Source organism: Macrotis lagotis, chromosome 8, assembly GCF_037893015.1.
Source record: "Macrotis lagotis isolate mMagLag1 chromosome 8, bilby.v1.9.chrom.fasta, whole genome shotgun sequence".
Classification (NCBI taxonomy): Eukaryota; Metazoa; Chordata; class Mammalia; order Peramelemorphia; family Peramelidae; genus Macrotis; species Macrotis lagotis.
The window spans coordinates 107164611-107176622 of record NC_133665.1 but is presented as its reverse complement, the minus strand read 5'-3'; the positions used below and the strand labels follow the sequence as shown (position 1 = coordinate 107176622).

The following is a 12012-nucleotide window of genomic DNA, read 5'->3' as shown; positions in this document are numbered from 1 at the left end:
TAAATGGCAGTGCCAGAATTCAATCCCAAGTTGACTTCAAATGTGATCTTGCCACTACACACAGGAATTCATACAGGCACACATGTGCATTGTCAAAGTGTCACAAGTTTCACAAGTATCAAAAGGCTGATTTCTTTAGAACTGTGTTCAGTCTTCACTTGACTAGTGAAGAAGCTACTGACTATCTCACCTGAGGGAAAAGTCAGGAAGACTAAGATCTGAATGCTGGACAACTTATCTTGCCCTCCTAGTACTTCAGTACAGGAAAGGCCTCCTCCCTTAGACAAAATAGCATTGTATAAGGGAGATCAACTTACTCTGATGGGCTCCAGAGAGGTCTAACCATGTTATATATGTTTTAAGATCTTCAGTCTTAAGGTTCAAAGCATATATAAGAATATATATATATATCTTGGCTCTGAAGGCTTTGGGTGGAATTTCTCCTCTGCTCTCCAGTGGAAAAACCTGACTCAGCTCCTGGAAGTTCCTTCTTTTCCCCTCCACCTTCCTGCCTCTTCTCTCCACGCCCCCACCCCCAACTCACACTCCATATACAGATAAAGCTTTCTTCCTCAGGCCCCAGCCTCATCTGATTCTCTCTCTAGCTGCTCCTCCCACTCCCCTCAGCTCCTTCAGTGGCCTGGGCCGCTAGCTTGGCACTGACCCTCTTGTGGGTTTGGTGATTGAGCCGAATGCCCGAACAAGCTTCTTACTCACTTTCCCTTTTGACTCAGGTTCCTCTCAGGGTCAAGAGGTCGAGGGGGAGATGGAGATGACTGAAACAGTTTCTCCCCATCTTCCCTCTCCTGTCTACTGTCTTCCCCAATACCATCTCCCCAGATTATTCCCCCTTCACAGCTGAAGTCCCTTTGGGAAAAGACTGTCCTAACTGACTCTTGATCCCTACTTGGAACTTTTAAAACTTCCAGAGGCCAAGGATATTTATGGAAGGGAAGAGGTAACCCAACCCAAGGTAGGGCCCTAGGGAAACCATGGATTGGGGATGCCGGAGGGAAACTGGGAGAGATTCTGGCCTCTTCCTGCCCACCCACCCGCCTCTGGTCATAGGTCTTTTCCTCTTGGAGGGGCAGCAGGAAATGAGGAAAGGGAGGGGATGGGACTTTAGTACAAACCAAGCACAAGAGAGGCAGGAGGCATTCAGAGCTAGTACTTCGTTCCTTCACATCAGGAAGAGTGAAGGGTAACAGAGAAGCAGAAGAGGTCCGATGATGTGGAAAAGCAGAAAGAAATTGTTCCTGGGGCCCTGAGAACAGTGAAAGGATCAGCAGTAGGCTCAGCTAGAAGAAAATATCCTTTCCTTTTTCCTGGCCCTGGTTTACCCAGAACCAGACTCCTGAACCAGGTGAGCATGTCCAACTATGCTGCAGGGAGTGGAAATGAGGGTGAGCATGGGATGGAGGGAATGCTGTTCTGAAGCATGTGAATATATATGATGGGAGAACCTGGCAGGCTGAACTAGGATCTCCATTTCTGTCCACGGGCTTATGACTTGAATCTCAGAATCCAGGAGGACACACACCACAGAAGGATCTATAATTGAAGGGAAAAGATCTTATGATCCTTTATCCAGGGGGAACATTTGGACTTTGGATTAAGACCTAGCCCTGAACAGAAAGGGAGTCTCCTTGCTTGTGGGTGGCTGAAAAGCTCGAATCTGAGAATGGGAAGAAATTTTCTAGCAAGGTGTGTAGATGGTGCCGTTGGGAGACAAGGACTGGGAAGGGGGGAGCCCGGGGCCCCATAGTTGGTGAAGCTGGCATTGGAAGAGTTAAAGCAGCAGGAGGTTGGGAAGACTGGAACTTCCTGCAGGGTGCCTCCCGGGCTTCCTGCCCCACTTCAGGACCTCCAAAAGGTCTAGTGGCCTCCCTTTTGTTTGAAGCTGGGAGGCCCCCTCCCCACTCTGCCTTTTCCACTTTCTTCCACCCCCAACAGCCGCCTTGGGGGAAGGGACAGGTTGTTGCTAAGAAGAAAGTGGGGGGGGGAGTGGGGGGGAAGTCTCTGTCCCTGGGCCTCAGCTTCCTCCTCACTTGAGCAGGGAACTGAGGACAAGACCCCATACCTCCGCAGCTCTTCTCCTTCCCTTCCCAATTCCACCCTCCCCCAGCTCCAGGACCAGGTGGCCAGCAGCCTCCTCCCCCAGCCCAGTCTGGCATTCCCTGGACAGAGGCCTGTTGTCTTAGCAACGAAGGCTTTCAGTCAAAGCCCCAGCCCCTGGGGGGGAGTCCGTGGGGCCCTCTGGGAGGAAGGGACCAGGCTGTTACCCACCCTCTCTCCTCCCAACCCCCATGGTGCTTTAAGAGGAGATGAGGCCAGGGGGCATCTGGGCAAGGATCCCACCTGGCAAGGTCTACAGGAGCCTGGGGCTCAGGGATCAGCCAAGGTTTGAGCTACTGGGCTGAGTCCTCAGGGGAGCACAGGGGTTAGGGGAGGGGGGACTCTGGACAGGGCTATTGTGGGTGGGTCTAACCCCAGGGCCCTAGGAGGCCAGTGCCCAGAAGCTCCTCCAGGAAAGGGGGAGATTAGCCACCTAGCGCAGGTCGGGGGCAGGGGAGGGGAGGAGGCGGGAGGTGTCACTCGGACCCTATTATCTCCTCTCTCTGCGACCCCCCCCCACATGCTCCTGCGGGGGCAGGTTCAGGGTCTCTTTAAAGGACTGGAAGCTCCTGGGCAGGAGCCGGGCTGTACCATTTGCGCCCCGGAGGGGGGGGATCCGGTTAGGACGCCTCCCTCCGCGTCGGGGAGGGCCCCGCACCACGAGGCATTTTCGAGTTCCCACGTCAGGAAAGGCTCCTGTCCTTCCAGGGAAGCCGGGAGGCTCCTCCAGAAGGGGCTCCTCCAGCCCCGCAGCCCCCCAGACCCTGCCCCCCCGCGCCCGGCAGACTGCCCCGGGCCCGCCTTCCCTCTGATCTTTTAAAGGGGCCGCGCGGGGCCGAGGGGGTGGGGCCGTGGAGAGAAAGTTGGGACGAAGCTTGCGAGCGAGCGGAGCCCCGAGTGCGGGCTGCGGGGTCCGGGGTCCGGGGCTCGGCGCGGCCTGCGAGCATGGGGGCGGCTCGGACCCTCGGGGCGAGGTGAGTGAGTGCGGGCGGCTCCGCGCCCCCAGCCTCGGCCCCCCGCGCCCGCCCCGGGGGCCCGGCCCGAGCCCAGCGGCCGCGGGACCCACGTGTGGCTGGGGGCGGGGGCCTGGGAACCGAGCCTCCAACAAAGGGGGCTTGTTCTGGCGCGAGGGGCCCGGGCCGGGGAAGGGGCAGCCGGCGCGAGGAGCCGGGGCGGCCGGGGCCGAGCCAGCATTCCGGGCGCGCCGGCTGGAAGGGAGCCCGGCCCGGCCCTGCCCGGCCCTGCCCGGCCCCACCGGCAGCCGCCCCCGCCCCGGGAGGTCCGGCCTTTGAGGCCGGACTGCGGGCCCCACTGCCTCCCGGCCCGGCCCCGGCTGCCTTTGTTCTTCCCGGCGGAGCTGGGGCTGAGCGGGCCGGGACCCAGCCTGGGCCAGAGCCGACGGGCTTGGTGCCACAGGTCACTGGAAGGGGCCCCAAGTCCGCCTAGCCCACTGGGGAGCGGGAGGGAGAAGGGGAGCTGGCCCCGGGAGTCCCGAGCTGCCCAGAGTCTCTAATGGCTTCCTCTCCCACCTCCTAGCAGGTCCTGAGCCAGCCCTGCAGCTTGCACCGGGAGCCCTCCAGGATGTGGGCAGAGGCAGGGACGGCCCTGGCCCTGACCCTCTTGGTGGCCCTGGCATCAGCAGGGCCCAGAAGTGATGAGCTAAAGCCCACCGCCCCACCCATCTTTACCCGGCGCCCCTTTCTGGTGGCTTGGAACGCCCCGACCCAGGACTGCAAGCCTCGGTTCAAAGTCCAACTGGATCTCACCGTCTTTGATGTCAAGGCTTCGCCCAATGAAGGCTTTGTGGGTCAGGATCTCACCATCTTCTATCGAGATCGACTGGGCTACTACCCGTACCACGACTCGCATCTCCGGCCCGTACATGGTGGCGTGCCCCAAAATAGTAGCCTGATAGACCACTTAGAGCGCCTGCCCGAGGGGGTGCGACACTATATCAGATCTCCTGATCGAGAAGGTCTGGCTGTCATTGACTGGGAAGACTGGCGTCCAGTCTGGATCAGAAACTGGCAGAGCAAGGATGTTTACCGCAAGGTCTCACGCCAACTTGTCAGTTCCCGCCACCCCACCTGGTCCCCAGAGCAGGTGGGCAAGCAAGCCCAGTACGAGTTTGAGTTTGCCGCCCGGCAGTTCATGCTAGAGACCCTACGATGGGCAAAGGAAACTCGACCCCGCCAACTCTGGGGTTTCTACCTCTTCCCCGACTGCTACAACCATGACTATGTTCAGAACTGGTCCAGCTACACGGGCCGCTGCCCGGATGTGGAGGTCTCTAGGAATGACCAGCTGGCCTGGCTCTGGGCCGAAAGCAGTGCCCTTTACCCTTCCATTTACCTGGATCCCATGTTAAAATCCTCTGCCAATTGTCGAAAGTTTGTGCGGTCCCGGGTAGAGGAAGCCCTGCGGGTGGCCCGAGAGCACCATGATGGCTACTCCCTGCCAGTCTTCGTCTATACCCGCCCTACCTACACTCAAGGCTTCACAGTGCTCAGCGAGGTAGAGCTTGGGAGTGATGGAAGTGGGCCTTGAAGATCAGCTGTTGGGGATCTTGGAACAGAGGAAGAGAGGAGATCTTATACCTTCAAGGCTAAACCCCTCATTTTATAGTTTGGGATCCTGAGGTCCAGAAAGGGGAAGGAGTTTACAGATGCAGGGGATCATAGATTCATAAGACTTGTAGCTGTTGGGACCTTAGAAACGATATAGGAAACTCCCTACTTTACAAATAAAGCAAGCAAGGCTCCAGGAGGCCAAAATGCTCCTCATTAGTTGTGATCCAGTTGCTCCTAGGACAGGAGCCTCCTCAGAGTTAGTTCCATGGTCTTCAGACTCTGTCCCAGGGGAGGAGGATAAAATGAGAAAACAAATGGGAGGGGAAAGAGCGTCATTTGAGCTTGGATAAAGTTTTGCTAACATCCCTGCCCTAGCATTTCAAGATTGGGAGGGAAGTTGGTTAAAACCCTTGGATGGGGGGGGTAACCTGGCATAATTTCCCCCTCTTTCCCTTCCTCATATACCCCAAAACATCTGGAGGGGATTGAGAGCAGGCCTGGGCTTGTCGGACAAAAGCCACTCTCTCTGCCTCTGATCTGAGGCTTGGAACCATGCCTAGACAAGCCTGAGGGGACTGGCAGGGGCTTCAGAAGGAGGGAGAAAGAAAGAGAGGAAACCTATTCGTTACTCACCTTTCCTTATAGTTCTGACCTGTCATCTTACTTCTCCTAGATGGACCTCATCTCTACCATTGGGGAGAGTGCAGCTCTAGGGGCAGCCGGTGTCATCTTCTGGGGAGATGCAGATTATACCAAGAGCCCGGTAGGTGGGGCCCCAGGGTAGGTGGGGAAGAGTTCATTTTACAGATGGGGAAATTGAGGCTTTGGGGATTTGCCCAAGTTCACCCAGTGACTCAGTGACAAACATAGGACTAACAATCTAGCTTTCCTGACTTTCACCTAAAGCTCAAAAGTTTCCATAATCTGTATACCAAGCAACACATTCCAGAAACAAAGAACCTGGACTGGGATGCAAGGGCTGCAGAGTTGCTCATACAATTAAGAAAGGTTTCTCAGGAGAAGTTAAGATACAGTTCTAAGTTACCAGAAAATAGGAAGAAAGACAGGAACCTTGTTCCGGTCATTGTAGAGATGTTGAAATGAACATCAAATGTCAGAGCTGGGAGGAGCAGAGACTCACCAGATTTGGAAGGTGGAAAGAGATGTCTAGTCCAGCCTATAACTTCATGCTCAGAAAGAGACCACCACCCTTATACCACACAAGAGAGTCTCTCGAAGCCTCCCAGGGCTGGGGTAACTCCCTCCTTTCCAAGACATCTCATTCCACTAAGGGAGAGGTGGAATGATTGAGAGGTGGTGGTGCTTGTTGTTCTCTGATTTCAAACCCAAATAGCTCAGGATTTCCCAAAGTCAGATACCTTGAGTCTGCTTGCCCACCTGCTCTAGGTACACAGTGGGGTGGCAGTCCAATTTAGGGCCCAACTGAACAAATCAGAGCCCTCTTAAGTGCTCAAAGATAAAATGTCAAGATCAGAAGGGTTCTTAGAAGGTAGAAGTTTGGAGCTAGGGACCCTTAGAATGTGCAGGCTCTTAGAACCCAGACCTTCAGAGCTGGGAAGGACTTTAGAATTAATGGGCAAGGCTCAACTGGGCCCTGAAGTCCAAACTATTCATTTTACAGAGAGGAACTTGAGGCTAAGAAGTTAAGTTCCCTGCCCCATCCCTAGCTTAGGAGTTAGTTCCACACACTCTGCACAAAAACACTCCCCTTCTTACCCTTTCCTCCCTGTTCTCCCCCACTTTTCCCTGAACTAGCATTTAAAGGAAAGGGGAAACATCTCTTTGTTTCAGCAGCTGCTCTTAGCTCCTCTCTCCCCTGCCCCTCCCCCAAGCCCTGAGTGCTTCCCCAGCCAGGAAAGGGGCTCAGATCTGGCCCTACCCCCCTCACTATTGTCTCCCTTTCTGGAGGCGCTGGAGTACATACACAAGAGAGCACAGTGCTCTCTTAGAGAGCCAGCCACCAAGAAACAAAGGGCACAAGAGAAGGGGTCCTTGAAGAGGTGATAGCCCCCATCCCCCATCCCCAGTCCTCCCAACTGCTGTTGAGACAATTGGCTTTCTTTCTCTACTTTCACTTGGGGGGGATGGGGGTGGATTGGCTCTGGCCTCCCATGCCCACCCCTGGCTCCAGTTTTCCCTGCCCTATTCCTTGCCCTAGAGAAGATTTTCTCTCTGAGGCCTCACACAAAAAGGATCCCACGGTGGGGGGGGGGAATGACAGCAGAGCCCCAAACTCCTTGTTCAGTCTGTCAGACCCCTACTGGGTCTGAATCTGCCTCTTTGGGGCTTGGAGATTCCAGGCTAGGACATAGGCCCTGCCCCAGCTTGTCTTATGCAGGAAGGAGAATCCAATGAAGAAGGAAATAGATGTAATCCTTGGAGAGGGAAGACTCGACTTTCCTTGGCCCTGGGGTGCTGGTCCAGGAAAGGGGAGCTGGTAGGCCCCAAGTTGGGGCTTGAAGGAGGGGAGGGGCTTCAGCTTGGAGTGTGACCTAAAGAACAATGTTTAGCAGAGTAAAAAGCAGGAGGTGGGAGATGGCATGAGGATTGTGATGATGGTCACAGAGTCACTGGATTTGGCTTGAATTGAGTGTAGAAAGGACAATCCTAGCCTCTCCCATCCTCATTCCCTGCCCCCTCTCCCCATGCACTCCTTTGGAGAGAGGCTGCGTGGTGTGATGGAGTAGAAGTCAAGAGACTAGAATTCATATCCTGACTCAAGGACATACTTAGCTGTAGGCCCTAGCCAAGTCATTTGCTTCTCTGAAGTGTAGAAACTAAGAAATGAATGCCTTGCCCTAACCTGCTCCCTTCCCTCCAGGAAACCTGCCAGAAAATCAAGGAGTACCTGGAAAGAGACCTCGCCCCTTATGTTGTGAATGTCTCTGAAGCTGCTTTCCGATGCAGTGAGGACCTGTGCCACGGGCATGGGCGATGCCAGCGACGACTGCCTGGCTCCAACGCCCTCCTGCACCTGAACCCCAAGAGCTTCCGCCTCCGCCCTGCCCGAAACCCCAAGGAGCCCCTCTTCCGGGCCGAGGGCGAGTTTAGCCAAACTGATCTGGCTCAGCTCCGAGACCACTTCCAGTGCCAGTGCTACCTGGGCTGGCATGGGGAGAGCTGCCAGCATAGCCAAAAAGCCTCAAACAGGGGTTCCCCCAGTGGGCCATGGGGTCTCACAGCTCTATTGGCCCTGGGCCTCTTGGTCCTCCCCCAAGTGCAGTAGACAGCCATGGTGGGGGGCTGCAAGGAAGGAGCCAGTGATAATAGGTCGGTGATAGGGGTCTTTGGGAATTCATGGCAAAGGAATCTCTGTTCTGCTAAGGGCAGAGGAGCCCCAGAGCCTGTAGCTGATGTAGTTAGGGTTAGGGGAGAGTATTGAGCCCCCATTTGGCAACAGACACATCCCCAGCTCTGCTTTGCTCTGCATCAAAAGGACAGGGGCAGGAGCAGGGGTGGATCTTCTGTGTTTGTATGTATGTTTGTGTGTGTGTGTGTGTGTGTGTGTGTGTGTGTGTGTGATCTGTGGGAATGTATGTGTGTCTGTGTGTGGTTGTTGGAGGGGAAGTAGCCTTCAACCCTTTGCCTATCTTTCCCCCTGTTTTAAGGGGGGATGTTGAGGAGAGAGTTTGGGTGAATTGCTGCTGGGTGCCTCCCCATGCTAGGGGCTGTTAGTGGGGAATAGGGATGGGGGGACACGGCAGGGCCGTAGGGAGCCCCCTGCCCCTCTCCTTTCTTTCTATATTTTATTATTATTATTACTATTATTATTGTGATATTTTGTAAATTAAACAGAAAAACAAACAACTCTTTTATCTAGAAATATGAAAGGGGTACACTGGGAGGGGCAGGCCTTCAGAGTTCTTCAGGTCAAGAGCCAGTCTTTCAACAGAAGGGAAGCCCTGAATCCTGGGACTTCATATTTGGCAGGATAGAGGATGGGAAGCTGGACTGCAGCCCCCAGACTTTGTGGATTCAGTTTATGAGATGTCATTCCCTTATTCTGACTAAACTTGCCCCCTCCCAAGGATAGGCACCAATTAACCAAACAGAAGAGAGGTAACCCCCTCTCCTCACTTTTTAATGAACTGCTGTCTCCAGTGATTTAATCCCCACCTTCCCCTTAAAGAGTTCTGCCTTCTATAGGCTTGGCCCTCCCATGTGGTGCTGCCAAGATCCAGGAGTGGGGTTGTGGTATAGAGTTGTGCTGAGGGTAGAGGAAATGGAATGCAGCAGTGGAGGGGGTCTCTGGGGAGGGGGCTCAGCATGGTCCTGGGCCCAAGGCCAAACTTCCACAGTGCTGTTTTTCCCATGGGCACTTTGCCCAGCTTTCAGTGGGGTACTCCCCCCAACTCCAAGCCTGCCAGCGGAGGGAGCAGGGGCTGAATCCATCTTCCCCTGCTCAACATATTTCACCATCCTGTCCTAGCCCCAAAGCAGGTGGGGAAAATATCAAGCTAGCCAGTTCCTTCTAAACTTAGCACCTCTGATTGCCTCATATACGATTTGCTGAGTCATAAACTGGACTGGAATGGTAAGGGCCCTTAGAGGTCATCTTGTAAAGAACAACCCTTGCTTCACACTGAGTCAAGAGGTCCAGGTTGGGCCGGGGACTGGCCCAAAGTCCCAAATCCGGAACAGTAAGGAGACAGAAGGCCGCCCGGGATGACTGGATTCGTGGTCCAGCGCCTTCTTTCCTCACCACACACCTGGCTTCCCATCCCAACCTCAGGCGTCCCCTTCCCTTTCAAACTTGTCCTGCCCAGCCTCTGGTCCAGCTTTTCTCCTGAGCCCTCTGGCGGTCAGTTTGCCCTAGGCAGCCGAGGCTCTTGTTTGGGGTTTTTTACTTCGATCCCGTGTATTCCAACAGTTCTCAAACTGATCTGTGGATCCCCAGGTCAAAACTCTTGTTTAATGCCAGTAAAGGGTTTTTTAAATTACTAAAGCAGCAAATACCAAAAAGAATCCACATAAAAGCTGGGGGGGGGGGTCTTTAAACTTTTTATGAGTGATCTCTTCCAAATCTCGATTTTCCATCACCATCCCCATTTGCAAGGGCAGAACGACTTCGGGAAGGGGGGAGAGATGGGCAGGATCTGAATCCAGGTCCTGGATCAGAGTGACCTTGGTTGGCTTCCTGATCCAGCCCCAGAGAGGAGTCAGCTGGCCACAGCCCAGGACTCGGGCAGCTGCTCAGCCAAGAGCTCAGCTCCTGCAGTGGGAGGTGGGGGGGGGGGGGTTCCAAAAAAGCCTTCCCAGGGTGAGGCGGCACCAAGGTCCCTAGGAGAACTAGGAGAGAGGGAGTACCACCTCTGGGCCAAGAGACCGGCCACGTGAGTCTCCACGAAGTGGAATCATGGGATTCTGCCTTGGAAGGACTCTCCCACCCGCGGGCATTCCCACCCACTTCATTGTACAAATTAAGAAACGGAGGAGCCGCGGCGGAAGAACCTAGCCCCGGGCCATAGAGGCAGCCACGGGAGAGTCAGAATTGGACCCCATCCCAAATCTGCCGGAGATCAGGTTAAGATGCTGCGGACAGAGCCACTCTCACCTCCGGCAATCCAATCGGGCTGGGCTCTCAAGATGGGCGCTCCTAGACTGCCTCCTCCTCCTCTTCCTCCCCCATGGCCCCAGGAAATTGTCGCTCCAGGTTTCTCGGGCTCTTCCGAGTAAAAGGTGTGTAGTAGGGGGTCCCCATCCCTCCCCAGACTTGGCCCCAGGAGTCAGGATTCCCTGAACAAGTCCCTTTCCTAAGCAGTAGGGTAGGGGTGTCCATTTGGGGTCAGAGGAACTAGATTCGAATCCTCTCAGACACGGGCTGAGTGGACCTGAACAAATGTTCTGACTTCTCGGATTCTCAGTTTCCTCTTCTGAAGAAAGTATTTTCTAAGGCTTAAATATTGAACTATTATCTCCTTCTTCTGGCTTTAGTTTCTCATCTGTGATGGGGAAGGGGGAAGTGGAAGATCTCTAAACTGTCAGCTTTGATAGTTTGTTTCATATCTTGAGGATCTCTGGATGTCAGAAATAAGTATCAGGAAGGAAAAGCCCCTACTAAGACCTTCCATCCTTCTAGGAATAAGAGGCCATGAAGCAGCTAGGATGGCCAGGCGCCAACCCTGGGGAACAGGCAGCATCAGTCTGAGTCCTGTGCCAGTAAAGCTGCCAATTGGGGTTGGGGCCCAGGAAGCATTTTCATGCCAGGGACAGGAGTGTCTGGGCCTACTGGGGTGGGGGTGGTGGAGAGGATGGTGCAAGAGAGGGCTAGCAGAGCCAAGTGTTGTCTCTGGGCACTCGGGGAAGAGTTGCCCTGTTGTTGACCCAAGACTTGGCTAGGGGAACTGGCAGCAGCCCCCTGTTCAACCCCACCTCCTGCCACCTCAACCCCTCACCCACCAGCCCACTCTAGCTTTGGTTTTCCTTTGGGTCAGAGTCCTCATCACAGCCTCTGATGTCTCACACAAAAGGCCACACACACACACACACACACAGAAAAGGACTGACCAGCAAGGGCTTGAAACCCATGGACGCTGACCCAGAACAAGCCAAAATTTGCTCTCTTTAAGTTAGAGAATATTTAAGATCCTACACCCACAGCACTTAGCAAGACATGAGATACAGAAACAGATGGGAAATGGCTCGTGCCCTCATGTTGTTTGCAATCCAATGGGGAAGTAACTAATGCAAAGGCAAAGACCATATTCTAGAAAAATACAGGAGCAACAGGCTAATTTCAAGCTATCTCAGACAATACACTTTCTCCTGCATAGACCTAGAGACAGCCCACATGCATTGGGCTGTCCCAAAGCCCTATTCCAGAGAGTGTCCTTAATTTCTCATCAGTCAGAACCAGAGAATCACTGATAGGGAAGGGAATAAGCATTTATATAATGCTTACTATATATATATGTATATATATATATATATATATATATATATATATACATATATGTATGTATGTATGTATATGGCCCTGGGCTAAATAATCCTTTTACAAATTTGATCCTCACAATACCACTGTGAGATAGGTACTCTTAGGATTCCCGTTCTACAATATAAGAAATGAAAAACATTCTTTTAACTGTCAACAATCCTTAACTGACTTTTGCAACTTTTTTCTTTTTCTTTTTAGTAATTGAGGTTGTGACTTGTTAGGGTCACACAGCTAGTGTCTGAAGTCACATTTGAACTCAGATTTGGTCTTCTTTCCACTGTACCTCCTTACTATCTTTATTACCCATATCTCTTACCAATTCTCCAAGCCTTCTGCAGGACAAAATTCCTTTTTTTAGCTATTAACTAT

General features: G+C 53.5%; 1 protein-coding gene across 4 annotated transcripts; it reads left to right on the top strand.

Annotated features, from left to right (window-relative positions):
* The first annotated feature begins 1122 nt into the window (after nt 1-1122).
* HYAL2 (hyaluronidase 2) lies at nt 1123-9719 on the top strand. Of its 4 annotated transcripts, none has more exons than XM_074198023.1 (4): nt 1123-1363; nt 3652-4629; nt 5359-5448; nt 7528-9719. In XM_074198023.1, the coding sequence occupies exons 2-4, from the start codon at nt 3697-3699 to the stop codon at nt 7930-7932; spliced, it is 1428 nt and encodes a 475-aa protein (XP_074054124.1). In that variant the 5' UTR covers nt 1123-1363; nt 3652-3696; the 3' UTR covers nt 7933-9719. The 4 variants fall into 4 exon arrangements, with proteins under 4 accessions (XP_074054124.1, XP_074054123.1, XP_074054120.1 ...); XM_074198022.1 differs by having other exon boundaries at nt 3655-4629; nt 7528-9718; XM_074198019.1 differs by lacking the exon at nt 1123-1363 and adding an exon at nt 2885-3089 and having other exon boundaries at nt 3655-4629; nt 7528-9718.
* Nucleotides 9720-12012: the final 2293 nt, after the last annotated feature.